The sequence below is a fragment of the Ischnura elegans genome, chromosome X, assembly GCF_921293095.1.
Source record: "Ischnura elegans chromosome X, ioIscEleg1.1, whole genome shotgun sequence".
Taxonomy (NCBI): domain Eukaryota; kingdom Metazoa; phylum Arthropoda; class Insecta; order Odonata; family Coenagrionidae; genus Ischnura; species Ischnura elegans.
This window is the reverse complement of record NC_060259.1, coordinates 68017925-68036400: the sequence shown is the minus strand read 5'-3', so window position 1 is coordinate 68036400 and position 18476 is coordinate 68017925. Positions and strand designations below refer to the sequence as shown.

The window sequence follows — 18476 nt, the reverse complement described above, 5'->3', positions numbered from 1 at the left end:
TTAATTGCTAAAAGGTTATATTTTATAGCGCATTCGTCACCAATTAATATTAAGGTTAAAATCATTGTGTCTAACTTAATGCCTGATTTCTGAGCAGATTTTTATGTAAAATACACATCATGACACTCAATGAGAATATTAATTAACAACGTATACGCATATCAACAGAATTCATTACTTTTGCATACAGTCTAATACCTCTTTCCACTCGTAATCGTCAAAGGCCAAAAATCTTAAAGGGCGTGAAAACCTATGGAAAACGTCAGGTTTACAAATGACATGGCTTGGTTTATTTTCAATGTGGATGGGTATGAGAAAACCTTAATCAGGCACGAATATTAAAATTAATGCGGAAAACAACCTAATGGAGTTATGAATAAGGGCTTTGAATAATTCAGGCAACAGAGAACGGATACAGAGAGCCAGAGCTGAGTAACTGAATTGAAGGAAAAATAAAATCAGATTATGTGAATTTAAGCTAGGATAAGAATGCCATAAAGTTCGATTGAGGAAAGGGATTATTCTCGGCAAATACATGTATTTGAAACAACGAAAACTGGTGCGTTGGTAAAATCTGGAAATATGGTTGATTTATGTAGTGAAGCTATTACGATTTTACGGGAACGGCACTAAACTTGTCTTAGGCCATCACCTAGTCCAGTATAGCTGGTTCATATTGCATTATTTCTTAAATGTTTTTAATATCAAAAATTGATGATCGGCAATTCCCAGGTCTGGTAAAATACTGGCTGCAATGAAGCTGTAGTTCATCAGAGAACATCAGAGAGTTCATCATCAGAGTGTTCTCAGGACATATATTGCGATGAGAGAATCTATCATTACATAATGTTAACAACACTTAGACCCCTGTAAATACTGATTGCCCTAAGTGGTGGATCTAGGCAAGGATCAAGGAGGCAAAGAATGTTCAAGGCAAATAATGGATCTATGGTATATGCGCTGTAAATGATCATGGCTTGGGGCATATGGATATGCGATAAATTAAAAACTAATTTATAATACAACCTGTTAAAGAATGTTCATTTCTTGTAAAATGTCACTAAAGGCTCGTTCAAATTGATCGCACCCTCTAAAATTTTCCACTTTATAACATTTAACTTTAGTCTCAATTGAGTAACACGGCTATGACCCCTCCCACTCCTCCCCGCCCCAATTGATTTTCCACTCTCTTGCAAAATAATTATTTCAATTGTAGACGATACCATGCACATTCACAACAAGTCACAATATGAGAGATGTAAGATAAGAATAAATTTCAAGGGAAAGAGGTGAAATTTATGCAACTTAGCATTGATTAATTAACTCCAGGTAGAAGTGTTAGTAATTAGTATCTTCTAAGGATTTTGATTCTTAGATCATCCGTGAAATTAAATTTACCACAATCTTAATTGACAAATGAATTGGAAATGAAATGTTTTTGGATAATAGCGCATGTGTGTTTTCCATTTATTCAAGTTCATCCAAGGATGAAGAACTGCGTTCAGAAAAAGCATGGAGAAGGACTTTCTAGGTTTTTTTGGAAGTCAATGTAGCAAAAACATATGGGTAGCAGATTCAAAATGAAACATTAACAATACCTTAATTGACGTAGTATCTCTGATGGACATGGCTTTTATTTTGTTACAGAACGGCATTTAGAAGAAAAAACATCTTTTTACCACAAAGGCTAACACATTTGTTTGGTAATTTGGATATTAAAAATATAACTGCTGAGCAACATGCTAGACTTTCTAATGCAATCGATAATCACTGTAATTCCATTGTTGGCTATGTTTAATATCCTTGCCCATGACATCAAATTACACCCGTTGCTCCAGTGAAGGGCATGTCTATGTCACCACCATTTAACCACGTACAGCTGCGTGAATTATCACGCCAAAATGTATCTTAGGCTCTCGCTAAGAGAGCCACAGAAATAAATACACAATACCTTAATATTTACATTGGACGATGTAATATGTGAGCCCACTTGTTCGGCACTTGTTCACATAATAATTCGATGATTGACTGACATATTTTTCACACTGGGTTCGATGCCAGTCAGCTAAATTTATGCACAGTTTCCTATTCGTCCACAGCCACAGTAAACGCCAGGCTGAATTCAAGCTCGGAGAAAACTCGCTAATTTCTCTTATCTATTGCGTAACTCCATCAACAGAAATTATTTCACAGCTAGCTTATTTGGTGAACTTTATGAGTTTTTAAAACAAATCCCTTCAACATTGCACCATTTGGTCGAAAATTTAACTAATTACATAAATTAGTTGCGCTTTTTTTTTAACTATTTCCCCTCGACGTCACTCATTGACACTGTCTTACGAGAAGGTTTAGAGGCAGGATGGATGGTCTTGTAATCTTCATTGGTACGTATATCCACTTCTATGGCACTACGCATTGAATGGGTACATCCCATGGCCTACTCATTGTCAGGAACATGGTAATTACCAAGTTTGTAGACACCATAGATGTAAACAAGAAAAAGTACATCAGATTGACGTGGACCGACGGTATCAAAAGACAGCTCAAGAGAGTTTCTCTATCACTCATTTAAGTTTCAACTTGTAGGGACCGATCGCTCAAAGCACAGCACTCTACGGATTGCACGCGGAAAGGCCTCATGAATCGTCTCCGATTCCGGCCAGCCAACAAACCGGGGCATTAGAGGGCCCCACGTGAGGCCCACGACACCCTCAGAGGACGGGTCACAAGAGAGCCGGGATCTTGGACACATAAGACGCGGCGGGGGCCGGAGGCTGCATAAGGAAGGGCGCGAGGAAGGCGTGATGAGGGGGCGGCGGCGGGGGCGGAGGCGGTGGGGGCAGTCCCGAGAAGGAGTGACTGGGTGCGGCCCCTGGAGCACGGCCCCCGGCACCTGACCCGCCTTCAGACGCGGACGCAGAACCGCCGCCGCTACCCGTCGCACCGTCGTGCAGCTTCCTGGTATGCTTCTTGAGGTCAAAGTTCCTGCAGAAGCCCTTTCCGCAGATCCTACAGGTGAATGGCTTCTTGTCGTTGTGCGTGTGCATGTGGAACGTGAGATTGTAGATCTGGTGGAAGGCCTTGCTGCAGATGGAGCACTTGTACGCCTTCTCGCCGCTGTGAGTCAACTTGTGGTTCTTGTAGTTGCCCTTCTGGTGGAAGCCCTTCCCGCAGAACTCACAGACGAAGGGCTTGTAGCCGGCGTGTATTCGGGCGTGCGTGTTGAGCGTCGAGCTGCGGTTGAACGCTTTGCCACACGTCGAGCATTTGTGAGGCTTCTCCGCAGTGTGGATGATCTTGTGGCGGCACAGCGTGGACGCCTGGCGGAACCCTTTGCCGCACGTCTTGCAGACGAACGGGCGGGCTCCCGTGTGGACGGGCATGTGCCGCGTCAGGTTGTAGTGCGCGTTGAACACTTTCCCGCACTCGGGACACGTGAAGGTCTTCTGCTTGCCGGGCGCGGGGCCGGACTCGGCGGCAGGAGTGGGCCGCGCCGCCGGCGGGGACGAGGCCTCCTCGCGGCGCGGGCTCGCCCCCTCTGGGGCTCGGTCCTCGGGCGGGTCGGGCGCGGGTGGCTGGGACGAGGCCACCGAGAGCGCCAGGAGGTCGAGGTCCCGGAGGGCGGCTGCCACCATACCTTGACCGGCGGGGTCACCGGACTCGTCCGCCCTGGTCCCTGCGCCGCGCCGCTGCTCCGGCTGGTAGTGGTAGAGGAGGGGATAGTGCGAAAGGAGGCTGGATGGTCTGGGGATAAGCCCTGCGGCCCCACCGCGAGGGACATACTTCTTAAAGGCGGAGTCCAGAATAGCCGGGTTGGGCACGACGGGGAAGGGTAGCGGTGGCAGGGGCGTAAAAGGCAGAGGCCCCAGGGAGTCATCGCGAGGCTCTTCCTCCGAGGGTGCGATGGCCGGGGCGCGAGGCGAGGGGTCAGCGGGTTTTCTCTGGAACGAGCCAGGCTCCATGATCTTGGCGATGGAGAAGGTGAGGACGGCTGGCTGGCTCTTGGGCGAGGAGGGCGGCCGGCGGGTGATAGCCTCCTGGTCCTCCCATGAGGGCACCACGGTGGCCGGCGCTTCCGAGGCCATTGTGCCCGGCAGGAATGGCTGCATCGGAGCCGTCGAAGTTGTTCTCTACCGGATACCCCGTGCACCTGCAAAGACAAGGAGAGCAAATCAGAGGGTTTTATTTGGACGGATCATTTTTAATCAACCGCGTGACAACATCACCACCAAGAGGATGCATCACACCCGCTCGACCGATGTTTTTATCTGAATGGTAGTGAGGGCTACTTGGTTGCTCCGCCGGATAATCTTCTCCCTGGCTGTCGACATTTCGGGTTCGAGTGGTACTCCATCCTAAGGCTGAAGAGCAGGGCATTCTGAGCCACGACATTCAGCCCCAAGGATGAAGTTTCACTCGTGCCCCGAAACGTGGGCATGCATGAAGGAGATTACCCGGTGGAGCACCCGAGCAGCCTTCACTACTAGCGTACGCCGTGTAAGTATCAGATCTTTTATCTTTTCACTTGAATTATAATATATTTGAAACTTAGGTGATCGACTAGATTTTTTACGGCATAAGGAGAGGGTATTTTTCTGCATTTATCTGTGCATCTGGTACAAAAAATACATTGTGAGTGTGGAAAGCACTCAATGGGTCGAAAAATTATGAAACCTGGTACCTTTGTTAAGACAATATTTTATTATTGATGCTATGTTTAAATTTTATTGGGATTTAAACGGCATTTCTTCAATTCGTTATACAATCATAAAATTTCATCGATTTCAGCAGAATATAGTATTGCTACCATTACCGTCTTTTCCCTCTAAAAACAATATCCTTCCGCAATGTCAATGGGTATTTGCAGAAAAAATGATTACACCTTCTGCTAACTGATCCAAGTGTTCATCCTTTTTATTAATGGAGGAGCATACAAGTAGTTAAATTCGGGGATTATCGCTACATTAATTACACAAATAACCTTTAATGTGGCGTAGGTACATTCAATGTCCACTATATTATAAGCCAATACCAGCATAAAACCTCATACTACTAGCTCCTAATACGCAATTGCCTGTGAAGGAATATGTTGTTAATGAGACAGTCCCTAATAAAAAACTTTAATTTATGTACGCCACATATTTACAGCATATGAATTTTTCATTGCATACCTGCAACAAAACTGGCTTCTTAATTCACTCCTTTAAGAACTATTACTCCAGAGTGTAGAGGCTTGTGTTTTTTAATGGCCATCTCATGGCAGTGTATTGAATTTAGAGGAGGCTACAGGTATCTGGCAATTAATTTATTGATACCATTCAAAAAGGGTAAAATACGAATGGTTGTGACTAGTTTGACGTCGGGGTTGGCCTCCAGAAAAAACAGCTGAGTTCAGGCTTACTGTGAAAATCATCCATCAGGAATTTAGCCCGGGCCTTCAGAGTGGGAAGTTAGCACTGCAGGAACCAAATTGACCAGATCTTACGAAACTTATCACCAGAATTTCATATCCACTTGTTTCACAAGAGGTACTAAGATTCTCCTTGGTGTACAGCTGGTGACGGAGTCTCTTCGGTGAGACATCCAATGACTCCTAAAGCTGGATCAGCTCATGATTCCATTATCTGTCCGGGAATGCGTCATACTCGCATTGTTCGAACAATAGCTACTATTCGATCGGACCAAATCCGTCCAAATAAATTAATCCGTCAAACAAATTGATCCGTCCAAACTTAACCGGCTCCACTGTATCACGCCTTCGGTATTTAATAACACTTTTGTTTTTACTTCATTTACGGCAAGTGTGGACGCAGAATACTCCCAGTTTAGGATCCCAGCGTCTGGGGGATCTCCAAAAATAGATTTTTCTGCCATTTTACATTCCTCTCCGGTGTGTTCTAAACTCGCAAACCAAAAACATGTATTTCACCTCTTCATTTACATTCAATTGCGGTTATGCTATTTTTAACCCTTTAGACCCAGAGCTGGAAAATTAAATTCTTGAAAATTCTGGAAAAAATTGAATTTCAAGACTTCTCATTTTAAAAATTTGAATTATTGCAGCTGCTTCATATTTCGCCATAAAATGTAACAGCACAAAAGACCAAATAGCTTGAATATTTCCTGAATAGAGCTGAAAATATATACATCTTCGATTTTCCTTAGAAGAAAAATTGGGATATAATGGGATAAGAAAACGTATTTTAGGCCGTGGAACAATGTAATGCTTTGGGCGAAAAACCCAGAAGTTTAACAGTACTAAAGATAACTTTTTATAGTTTTCAGGAAGAAGGGCCACCCTGCAGTGCGGCCACAACGATCACTCTGTCAATATTTACTTTGAGGTTTGAAGCAAGATCTCCGAAAGTGCTTCCAGAAGTCAGGCTTCATGGGGTGCCCACAACGAGAAAGACCCGTGGGCCGCACCACGGGCCGCACCGAGGAAGTGCGTGCCTTCGCAGCAGACGCCAGAAACGAAATGCGAACAAAGCGGGCAATCTGTCGAAAGGAGACTCTGATGGAAAAAAAAGGTAGTACGCTATGGTTGGGATGTTGGAGGGGGTCTTCTTAGTAGGGGGTATGATTGAACAGCCGATCGAGGGTGATCTGCTACCCCCCTTCCCTTACGAATGTCCCCCCAGTCCCTCAATGTCCCCTAACCTCCCTCCCCCCCCTGATTCCCAAATCGTCAGCCACAACGCAGGCCCATCCCTTTGCCGTTCCGAGGTTTGACAACCCCCGCCACTGGCTGTGGCCACATCTTAATCGATGGGGAATTAAAAGACGGGGAGATTCTCGGCGGCCCGGAGGGCATTACTGACGCTTTCAATCCTCTTGAAAAGCTATTGGAGCGTGCTCGTGTCGTTTGTGAGTGACGAGAAAATTATGCCGCCACCATCCGCAGTCGCTCTTTTGTCTGGAGAGCAAAGTGTGCTTCGGAGGATCATTGCTTGCTTCCTTGCGCGGCGTCTCTGCTCAGAAATCTACTCACTTCTTGGTCCTCTCGCTCCGTGGTGCGGAATCAATGGAGGAATCGGGTATAATTGAATGTTGTGGCTGCTTGTCCGATGCCTCGAAAAGCTTGACCGCACGAGCCTTATGAGGACGAATACTTCCATCACGACCGGCCGTAATTTATTTATTCATGCGCCACCGAACACCACCCAACAACGGCCTTTTACATCGGGGCATACAATTAACAATTAAATGTACAACAATATCCATCTCCTGGATAGGGGCAGCCTGCCCAGGCGGAATTAGAACCCACGGACTGTCGTGTGGCAGGCAAGGACTTTAACAAACAATAAATAAAAGCCTTTTTTCTTGGTCGGAGTAATATTTGGATTTGAAAATCCTTTAGATGTTGATATGAATCACTCGCATGTCATTCGGGCAAAATCTAAATATCTCTTTCAGAAAATTTTACGTGGAGCTTTGGGTCTATTTGTTCATCATAGTTGCTTGTACATGTACAGGGTATTTCGGCACCGATGTCACATGTCCTAATACGTAAGGGCATAAACCTTGTAGCAAAGGTGAATCAGAATTTTGTCTAAAAGATAAAATACTGATAAAACCACTGCATAAAGAAGTATCTAATCCCGTCATTACATTACTTACCGATTTTCGTGCAATGGTGAGATCTGTGAGAATCGTTGGTGAGACCCTAGCTTGTCTCGTAGTTCGTCGCTCACCAATTCCAATCACCGTGTTCTATTACCCATCATTTATTTTTGTTTCCTAAAGACCCTCGCGTCTCATAGGGTACCAAGAAGATGTAAGTGGAATACTGAATACAACATTGAAAAAATAACATGGTATGACCCGCAAAGGTATTCGTTCAAAGTTCTCCAAAAATGTTGGCAGCATATATTTTTGTACATTTACACCAAATGATGCACATTTACACCTAAAATTAGACCCAAATCATAATTTTGGCATGGAGGAAAAAGATTCACTCAGTGATTCATCCCGAAGGCTGGTTTAGATATGTGATGGTAGAGTTAATCCCAAACTAAGTTAATGGGGTAGGGGAGCCAGTTCCTTTCCCTAGGCCATCTCGCACTCCAAGGGTTATCCCAAAGCTCGACCCGCACTCGAACCCTGCACCCTCGGATCAGCAGCGCAACGTATTACCCAATGAGCCACCGCATCGCCCACATCCGTACTTCCAGTACCCATCGCTCTAATTCCTAATTATATGAGGTTCACAAATCACATCAGAAGACCTCCTTTTTTCATTGATTACGTCGCTAGAAATCACGCGAACGTCAATGATACAGGAAATGCCCTAGTCACCAACTAAGGTGTCAATAGGTCCAAATAGCCATGAAGTTTAGGTTGGTGAAGTCTAAGTGAACCGCTCCCCCAATTTGCTCCCCTCTTTCAAATGAACCCTCCCAAAAATGTAATGTCCACTGTCTGGGCAATTATAAACTCTATGGTCTACAGGGACAATCTTAGAGGCGACGGATTAGAAGCCTTTTAGGGAGTGAACTGCACGTGTGTAGTGTAGAAGTTTAATGTAGAAAGAGTAAGCATTACGTGATGAAAGTGATGGTAGCATTAGTCACCTGTTGGGTGTCAGATCAATATTGTAAAGCGAAGAATTTGAATGACCCCATTGCCATAGGTTATATTGGAGAACACGAGTTCTTTGCTGGGCTATTTCCACGGACCCTTAAGTCGTTTACGGCACTGGCAAGAATGATATCTTTACTACGTACTTAGACTCTTCATTACGTCGGCATCAATAGCCATTTAGGACAACATTTGTTATTTGTCACATCATCTTAACGCAATGAAGTGTTGTTTGCCAAGCCAGCACTACCGATTCAAGATGTTGAATATTGTCGCTCCGTTGAAACCAAGCAAGTGGTCACTACTGGCTTCACGGTCTGCGTTTACTACGTACGGAGACTCTTAGTTACATTGGCAGCAGAAGCCATTTCAGTGAAACATTTATTATTTGTTATGTCATCTAAACGTAATAGGGTGGTTTTCTATTATTTTTTTATTGCCTAAATCGAAAGATTATTACTCCTGGATTACGTATTTCACGCTTTTAAATTTTTAAATGACGATATCTATTTTTTGCGATTAAATGAAAAGTGAAAAATTTCAAGCGCGCGAAAACGCGACGGCTACGTATGAATGATAGGAAAACTCCGTGTGACGTCGTTCTGGTTCCCGCTGCCGCAAGTGAGGTGACCTTGGGGCGAGGCTTTGAGCGCTGATACGACGCAGGATGCTAGCAGGTAGCAGAGTACCATGCTAGTTGGTAGCGCTTGGCTTAAATAAGGATTATTAACCCATTAATGCCCAGAAGATTTTTTTCTAAAAATTTTACTTTTTTTGCTTAAATTATGATAACACATCATACCTGATGCCAGAAAAAATATTTTAAAAAATCTCTAACATTTGCATAGTACTTAATCCTACACGTATCTTAAGATACATCTGGGCACTTAAGGGGTCAAAAATACACATTAACATTTAATTGTGTTAATTCTCGTTTTTGCTATATTATTCATTACCCATGCCTTCATCAGTAGTTTTTAATACTTGAATTTGTATTATTATGCATCAAATAATATAATTTTGAGTATTATTATAGTATTATAACGTGAACAATTTACATTTGCATTTTGAAATTTTACAGCAGTGTGATACTGTATCCGAGTTTTTTATACCGTAACCATCCCTGTACAACTGATACATCCAAGTCTCATCTAAAATATTTGAACCACCATTTTTATTCCTGATTGTTGTCCGGTAATTTGCCAGGAATTGATCACACATGTCCACTCCACCCATGTGAGAATTGTAGTCCGCGATTGGCACTTGCATTTCGGAAACAGAATAACAAACAGGAGTTTTCATTTTTTTATGTATGCTAATAGTAATCAATTCTGATATGAATAAGTTGTCAGCAAATATGTTTGTACCTGGTGGTATTTTCACTCATCCACTAGTCCTAAAAGTACATCTCCTTGACCAAGATCTGTTCTCTGAAGGTTGGCTACAGCATGATAAAGGGTGACTTGATTCGAAAATATACCATAATTTTAACCATAATCTTACTCGTTTCCCTCTAATACATTGCTTGCAGCCATATCTACCATAGTAGAGGTTAATTGATTCATCCACCAAACAATATTCTCCAGCGCTTACAATTTTGAAAGTCTAGTTCAAAACCTCAAACTAAGGTTGAACTTTATATAGCCTATCCTTGCCATCATTCTTCCCATTATAATAATTATCTGCCAGATGCAGAAACCTTAACATTCCTTCAAACCTGTTCCTTCGCATTGACTGAGAAAGTATTTCGATGGTGCAGTCTGGAGATGACCTCCGATAAAGCCATCAACTAAGTAGACGGTGACCGGAGAGAGGCAATATTCCAAACACTTCATAAATCACTTCGATTTGTACGTACGAAGAATGTACCAACATTTTTAACAATTGTTCATAAAATTTGTCTTGAATTTTTTCTGCTGACAGCGCTGATGTTAGAGCTATTTCAGATTTGTTTCACCTCTGCTCCATCACTAAGGTACGTCTTCTCTTCTCAGCGGTAAATGGGAGCCCCTATGCTGTTTTCTTGACTTATGTAAGTAGACGAGTTCAAAATCAAATAACAGTTGCAATAAAAGATCAGACATCGAACACCTAAGCAAAATTTATTATTATTTAATTCATCGAAATTAAAATTGTTTAGTATAATTTAGATACCATTTGTTAACAAATTATCAATATTTATAAGTAACCATGATTAGCCTAGTAACGAAACTTTTCTATCACAGGTATGTTGTTTAATTCTGTACACAATTTTTAATTTACCAATGAATTTGTACTGCACAATTGTATTCAAATTTTTGTAACCACTAAATTAATTTATTTTCTTTATTTTCTTTGTAAACATTCATTATAAATAAGAGCCCTGAGGAAGGAGAATAAATCTCCGAAACGTTGGCCAAATGTGAGTTTAATTTATCATGACCTATACTCCAAGAGCATAAACATTACATTGTTGTTATAATAAGGAAGGTCAGGAGAAGAAACTTTATTCAATATTATACTTCATGAAATGGCAGGAACATAAAACTTTCTTCGATCTATCACTTAATTAGGTTTATAAAATTTTTACTTATTCATAAATCAATAAATAGAATGAAACATACCTATAAGTCAAAACTTGAATTTTTGGTGCCACAAGTGCCCAGACGTATCTTTAGATACGTCAAAACTTTATTGATTAGTTTTGTTATGAGCTTGAAAGAAAAATGAATCTCTTTAAAAAGATAATATTCCTTATACATTTAAAATAAAACAGGTCAAAACTGGATTCAGATTACTCAATGGTTTATGTGAAAATTTAATTTTCACATAACCATAGCATAGCAATTTCTGAGTAGTTCATGACCAGTCATGTGTAAGTAAGCATAACAATAGGTAATATTGGCTTAAATAATCTAAATCACTTGTATACCATTTGAAGACTTTATTCTGTCATATTACGTAAAGAAATCTCATTAACAACAAACCAGAGAGTATTTAGGAATTTTTAAATTGTGACGTATCTAAAGATACGTCTGGGCATTAATGGGTTAATACCTTATCAAATGAAGAAAACTTTCCAACCTTAGCCAGTTTTAATAAGTGATTATTAAGACATGTTTACCTGAGCTCTGCGCCTCATGCATGCATTGGTAATCTCAGACGATGTAAAACTCCTATCTACTCGTATAGAGACTAGGTCCCTGTCGTCACGTCGGGTGGCATCGCACGGGCGCCAATCTGGCCTTTTTCAAATGAGAATAAAATTGACCATTGCCATTCGTCTAAACCGGTATTTCTAAAACCAAATAATTTGTATATTATGAATACACTAATGGTGGGTAACGAATCGCAATCAATGCTTTTCGTTTTCTTTGATGAAGGAAACTACCCTATTAAGGGTTATTTTTCAAGCTAGCACTTCGGACTCAAGGTTTTGGACATAGCCATTGACACCTAGCACGTGGTTTCTACGGGCTTCATCGTCTGCTTGTGCTCAAATAATGAGAACCACCATCTACGGTATTCGAGGTCCCTGAGAGTGACAGGAAGTGGTGGGTGGTAGCATCCAAAGATAGACTCCCGTGGGGTGAGAGACAAGGCAAATGCAGGTCGAGGACGTGGATCAATGATCCGACGCCGACCAGCGAACGCCTCCAAGGCTCCCGGAGGACATTCCAACGGTTGCCCAACGTATACCAGAGCTAGAAGCCGTTTTATGGAGAAAATCAACAATAAATTGAAATCATAAAGAGCACATAATATCAGATTACATATTTATATGGTCAATTGCAGTTTCCATGAGAAGATTATCGTGAAAATTTTCTAAAGTCACGGAAAATGATTCCCCTGGAGGGTATTCTGGCGGTTGGCAATCGTATTCCAAAGTTAGAGGCCGTTTTATGCCAAAATTCACAACAAATCAAAATCGCATGGAGCGCTCAACGCGAGATTCCAGATTTTTAAGGTTAACAGCAGATTTAATTAAAAAATATGGCGAAAATTGCTAAATTGACGGATAAATAAGAGTAAGGTTTCATGAATTTTGAGCTAACGCGAAATTTTTGCTGTTTGGCAGTTGTTCTTTTTACTAAGGGAGGATTTATTTCGATGGCAAGAGTGAGTCAACGACCAGAATCGATCGAGAAGCACATGAATAAATTTTGCCGAAAAGATACGGTTTGTAAATACGGAGTGATTGTGACTTGAAAGGACAATTATCTTTGTGGCACAAAGTTTACAGAAAACTAGTGTATAGTAATTTTGAAAATTTAAAATAGCCCATGTAACAGTGAAGATTTCTCGGGTTTTGCTCCGGGTAAGGTGCTTCATATCTCCTTCCAACGTCTCGACAAGCAACTCACCCATCTCCTTCAGGGATTCAGGTATCCAATCCAAAGTTTGGACAGCAATTTAGGAACTGGTAGTTCAGCCTAGTTTCTTTTGTGTAATTCTTGGTTAAAATTTGATCTCATTGTAATGTGATGTACCTATGCACTAAAATGGCGCAAGAGTCACAGGAAGTGTTGATGCCCATCATCGTTAGAATAGTGCAGGAAAATCGATTTCGGTTTAAATCGAAAATCGAGTTTTAATAGTCAAAGGAAATCGATATTGAGCTGTGATCTCCGAATTTCGATCCAAACTCGATTTCTCGACTTCGATCTAAGGCATTTCGTTTGATCTCATCAGCGTCACTGCTGGCTTATTATAACGTTTTCCGCCTCATCTGAAAGACTTTTCTCTATCTCCGGTAAAATGGGAAAGGCACGCCCTCGATCATCATGAAAGCATCTAAGTAAGTTGATATTTTCTTATTATTTTAGTGAAGCAGAATAGTTCCAAGCGTGCATATGTAAATTTTTGCAAGGAATAATTCAAGTATGCAGTCGAGCAGATTTTTTTGACTACTCAAATGTGTATTTTGAGTGTTATTCGAATGGGTAAAAATGTTTTTGCACAAACGTTTTTTTTAAGCCGTCGATTTTTTCGATTAATCGAACTTTCGGTCAAATTTCGATTTTTGTTGAAAAGACGATCTTTTCATTTCGATTAAAAATCATTCCTGCACCATAGTAAATTATGTAGTTCCAAGTATTCACTTCTCTCGGTACTATCCTTCCGAGAGCAACGTCGGGTGGCCAGCTAGTATTCTATAATTGAGAAACTCCACATAATATTCTGCAGATATACTCCACAGTTTTTTCTATAGATATGCTCCATAGATTCTTTTGTAAATATGCTCCATAGGTTTTTCTGTTAATATGGTCCATAGAGTTTTCAGTGAATATACTCCAGAGATTTTTCTATAGATATACTCCACAGATTTTTAATCGAAAATTTTCCATCACTACACTGGAGGTCACGGGTGTACTCATTGGAGATAAGTGGGAAAGGAGTCTAGTGTGGGAACCGATCCCCTCTCCCCAATAACCATGCACGACTCCCCTCCGCCTGACTTCACTCCCTCTGCGAGTACCCACCACCAAAACCAGTACATCAGAGCAAGGCTGTAGCCAGAAAAAAATTGTGGGGTTCTATTGTAGGCAGGGAGCATTTCGTGGGAGTTCACTTAAGACTTAACCTCCCACAAATGTTGGGGGGATGAACTTGATCCTTCATTAGCTACAACCTTGCAAGTGCTTTCAGAAGCATTTGAAAATCACTCCTGAAAGGCTACATTCACTATGTTCACGAAAGTCCTTGATGCATCTATAATAATCCAGATAGTGGATCAAATAGGGCGCTGAAGAATTGTCTTAATGTAGTGGAAGATATACATATCGTTCAAATGAGAAGCGCTTATGAAATGATTCATAGATCCTACATCTCTTACTGTTCAGCTTTTTTTGCTTTCATATGAGCATAAGTAATGTGGCTATGGAAAATTCAAACATTGTATTTATTCAATTACCACTCCTTCCCATAAGTTAAATCTCGTTGAGTATCATTTATCTACATTTATCGATTTAATATTCAATGCCTCATCAAGAGTTTTTGCTAAATGGCTAAGATTTAACTTATTTGTAGACGATTTCGTGATTATTAACATGTTCCACTTAGCACTCGGTAAAAACGGTTTGAGGTTCTTGCGTTTACATATAATCGGACGGTAAATGTGGGATGGCATGGAAAAAGACGCAGGCAAATTATGATGGATGGAAGTATCTTTTAAAAATGTTTTTCACATCCTTATGAGGTAATTTGCGACAGGCATAAGGAGGAAAATTCCTTTTTTCCACTAATTAATGAGAGAGAAATCCATGAACTAGATTTTTTTGGAATTTCGGTGCTAGTGATGAAAATAACAAAATTTAACTTTCAGGCAGCTTACAAACTCCGCTGGGACATTAAAGCTGCCCTTTCGAAATTTCTGCAGCGAGACGGTCAAGTATCGTCACCTCGCTGCTTTGCCTACAAGTTTTTAACCAGCATTTTGGTCGAAGATGACGTTAAGTGGAAAAATCGCAATCGTAATCAGATGCTACATGTAGAGCTTGTTTCTCTATGGAAGCGAGGCTTGCACGTTGACAGTTATAGACATCTCAAGAGTAGAATCATTCAAAATGTGGTGATGTCGAAGAATCGGATTGACAGAGTAAGTGCTAAGAAGAGTGGGAGAAAAAGGAGTCTCCAAAAATTCCTAAGAAGAAGACGGGTAAAGTTGGCCACATTATGAGGCATGATGGCCTGATTTAAACAATCTTAGAAGAACAGGTGGACGGGAAAAAGGGCAAGGGACATCCTCAAATGAATTACATAAGACTGGTTATTAAGGATCTCAAAGAGAAGAAATACTTCTCCATAGAAAGGCCAGCAGATGGAAGAGGGGAATGAAGAGCGGCGTAAAACGAATTTTAATAATAATAAATTTGGAAGTTTTCACGATTATAAAATTGATTACGAGCTGGATTTCTACATTATAACGTCATCATCAAGTTGACTACTTCATCACCTTGAAGATGATTTAGCAAAACTGACACCTACAATGTAATAATTTTATAATCGTGGAAAATTGAAAGTATTTATTTAAATATGGAAAAATTCCACTCGATCACTCTAATTTTCGGATAAAATTCAATCTTAGGATTGTTGAGTTATTATGATGATGCTCTATAAAGAAAAAATAGCCATAGGTGGCTTTCTGTTCATGGTTACAACAGAAACTATGACCCAGGGCGGGCCCACGGGGTGATTCTTCTGAGGGCCGGGTCTGTAAGACCGTGACTTTTCTCCCGCACACCTCGGGAGGGGAGGGACGTGGGAAGGAAAAAGGATAGGAGGCGCCGCCGAAATGAGAGCCCGCCGACGTCTCCAGGGAAAGGATAGGGATGGAAGGAGTTGGATGGGGATATACTAACGCCGTCATTAGGGCGGCGTTGGTCACTACTAGCGAAACCAAGCTTTGCCATTCCTACAGAAATGAAAGAATCTATCTACATAAAAGAGGATGTCTGTTTGTCTGCCCGCTATGCGTTTCCATACGGATGCAGGATTTGCGATCAAAGTTAGTACATGTATGCATCTCAAGCTCCTAAATCCCGTGGTACTACTTTCGGTTGCGTCCGAGGTTTCTTTTGCGTCATTTTCCCCTTATCGTTTGTTACGTCACGTAATATAACATTGCGGTTGGGCATCCTGCCGCGCATGCAAACTTCTTGACATGCTCGAAAAGAAAATCAAAAAATCCTGCTGTGCGATAGTGAACTATGAAGTTCCAACTTTACCACTTCTCTTGGTACTATCCTTCCGAGAGCAACGCCGGGTGGCCATCTAGTATTCTATAAATGAGAAACTCCACATAAGTTTCCGTAGATATACTCCACGGATTTTTTTATGTATATGCTTCATAGATATTTTTTGTAAATATGCTCCGTAGATTTTTCTGTGAATATACTCCACAAATTTTTCCATAGATATGATCCACAGATTTTTTCTATAGATATGCTCCATAGATTATTTTACAAATATGCTCCACATATTTTTCCGTTAATATGGCCCGTAGATTTTTCTGTGAATATACTCCAGACATTTTTCTGCAGATGTATTCCACAGATTTTTCTGTAGAGAAGTTCGTGGTTACAGTCACAACTCACTCAAACCAATGGAGCGACGTCGTATCCGACAGATCGCGACGCTCACCACGCGGACCCGCGGCCACGAGGCGCGCGCTCGCGGCCATCTTGGCCGCGTCCTCCCCCACCGCAGTCGCCCCCTCCCCCTCGCCCCCGCTGCTCCCCTCCCCCTTGCCCGCAATTGTCACGGCCCTTCCCCCCTCCTCGAACAGGGGAAGTGGAAGAAGAGAGAGCCGTGGAGCACAATGCCCCATCATCCTCGGCGTGGCCCATTCTTCTCCCCGGGCGCGCCACTTCCCCTTTCGGCCCGCTGAAAACCTCCTCTCCCGACCACTCGAATCAACCCCCCACCCCTCCTTTTCCCTCGCAAATCGTCATCGCCACATGCATTATTCGTACAGTCAACATTACACGCACTTTGTACGGCGGATGGCATGCGCGTCGGGGGCGGAAAGCACCCTAACGACCACGCCAGCGCCACCTCGCCCGCCCCCACAGCCCCACGTACACGCAACCCCCGCCCCTCCAAAACTCTCCCCCACCCCCTCTAGGCTGTGGCTCACGAAGCACACGGGCAAATATTTAACCACGGCGATTGCCTGTCGAATCGGTTTCAGCTTGGGGGGGGGGGAATGGTTGAAAAGGGGGAGCAGCGGGGTAGAGCCGCCATATGCCCCACACCAACCACGAAAACAATCGTGCCACATCTGCATCCCCATCTCCGGAGTGCCACTACCCCCCCTCTCCCCCGGACACCCCCCGCCATATACCCTTTCATCATCAGGAAATCACCTCCATCCTCTTCCCTTCCATGACAACACAGGCGAGCTCTCCAAAATCATATAGCCGTTTCCATGTTTATTATACGTGGCTCTCTCACGATGATGAAGCACTACTTTATGCGAGCAAGTGCTTTCAATATCGCTCTCAAATTGTTTCACGTCCGCATTTGAGTCAGCCTACTCTCCTCCCCCCTCCCCTCTACCCGCTCTCTTGTGTTAAAATAACAGACAAGCCAACTGATTAATATTTGCATCCTTCCCCTCTTTGGAATCGCTCCGGTGACCATCCCCGCGGAGAACAACTCGAGAGAGAGAGAGAGGGAAGCCCGCTTTATTCCACGGTGCACCCTCTCCGCGAGAGCAGATTTCAGATGGAGCTTTCCAAATGTGGTCACGTGAGATAAAATGCACTAACTTCCCAGGTTGAAAATATTACGGAAGCTTCAGAGAGCATTACAGAGCCTATTTCTTAAGCTGAGGCCAAATGTTTATAGGGCGTGAGCCACACTGATTTTATTTTTGGTATCGCTCCTTTGAAACTTGTGGTGTCATCTTGAAATGTTCAGGGTGTATAAGGTAGACCCTTTTTGGAATTTCCCCTTTTTCTCAAATTTACTTCCCAGGTTGAAAATATTCTGAAAGCTCGAGGAAGCATTTCAGGTTCTGTACCTTAAGCTGAGGCAAAATGTTTATAGGGCGTGAGCCACCTGATTTTTATTTGGTATAACTCCTTTGAAACTTGTGGTGTCATCTTGAAATGTTCAGGGTTTATAAGATAGACAGGGTTTATAAGACTTTTTGGAATTTTCCCTTTCCTCAAATTTACTTCCCAGGTTGAAAATATTCTGGAAGCTTGAGGAAGCATTTCAGGTTCTATATCTTAAGCTGAAGCCAAATGTGAAGAGGGCATGAGCCACCTAATTTTTTGGAGGCATTATTCCTTGAAACACCTTCTTGTCACATTGATATTTTCATAATGCGTGAGGTAGATCCTTTTTGGATTATGGCTTTCGGTCAATTTTTTTTAATCTTCAGTATTTTCTTAGGTATGTTTTTTTAA

At 42.2% G+C, this 18476-nt stretch overlaps 1 protein-coding gene across 2 annotated transcripts in view; it reads right to left on the bottom strand.

Moving 5' to 3' along the window:
• Positions 1-1599: 1599 nt before the first annotated feature.
• Positions 1600-18476, bottom strand: part of LOC124170852 (fez family zinc finger protein erm) — a 128455-nt gene continuing 111578 nt past the window's right edge. For both annotated transcript variants that reach the window (XM_046549855.1, XM_046549856.1), the window contains one exon: positions 1600-4150. In XM_046549855.1, the coding sequence (XP_046405811.1) occupies positions 2724-4109 (1386 nt within the window). In that variant the 5' untranslated portion in view covers positions 4110-4150 and the 3' untranslated portion in view covers positions 1600-2723. The remainder of the gene's footprint in view (positions 4151-18476) is intronic.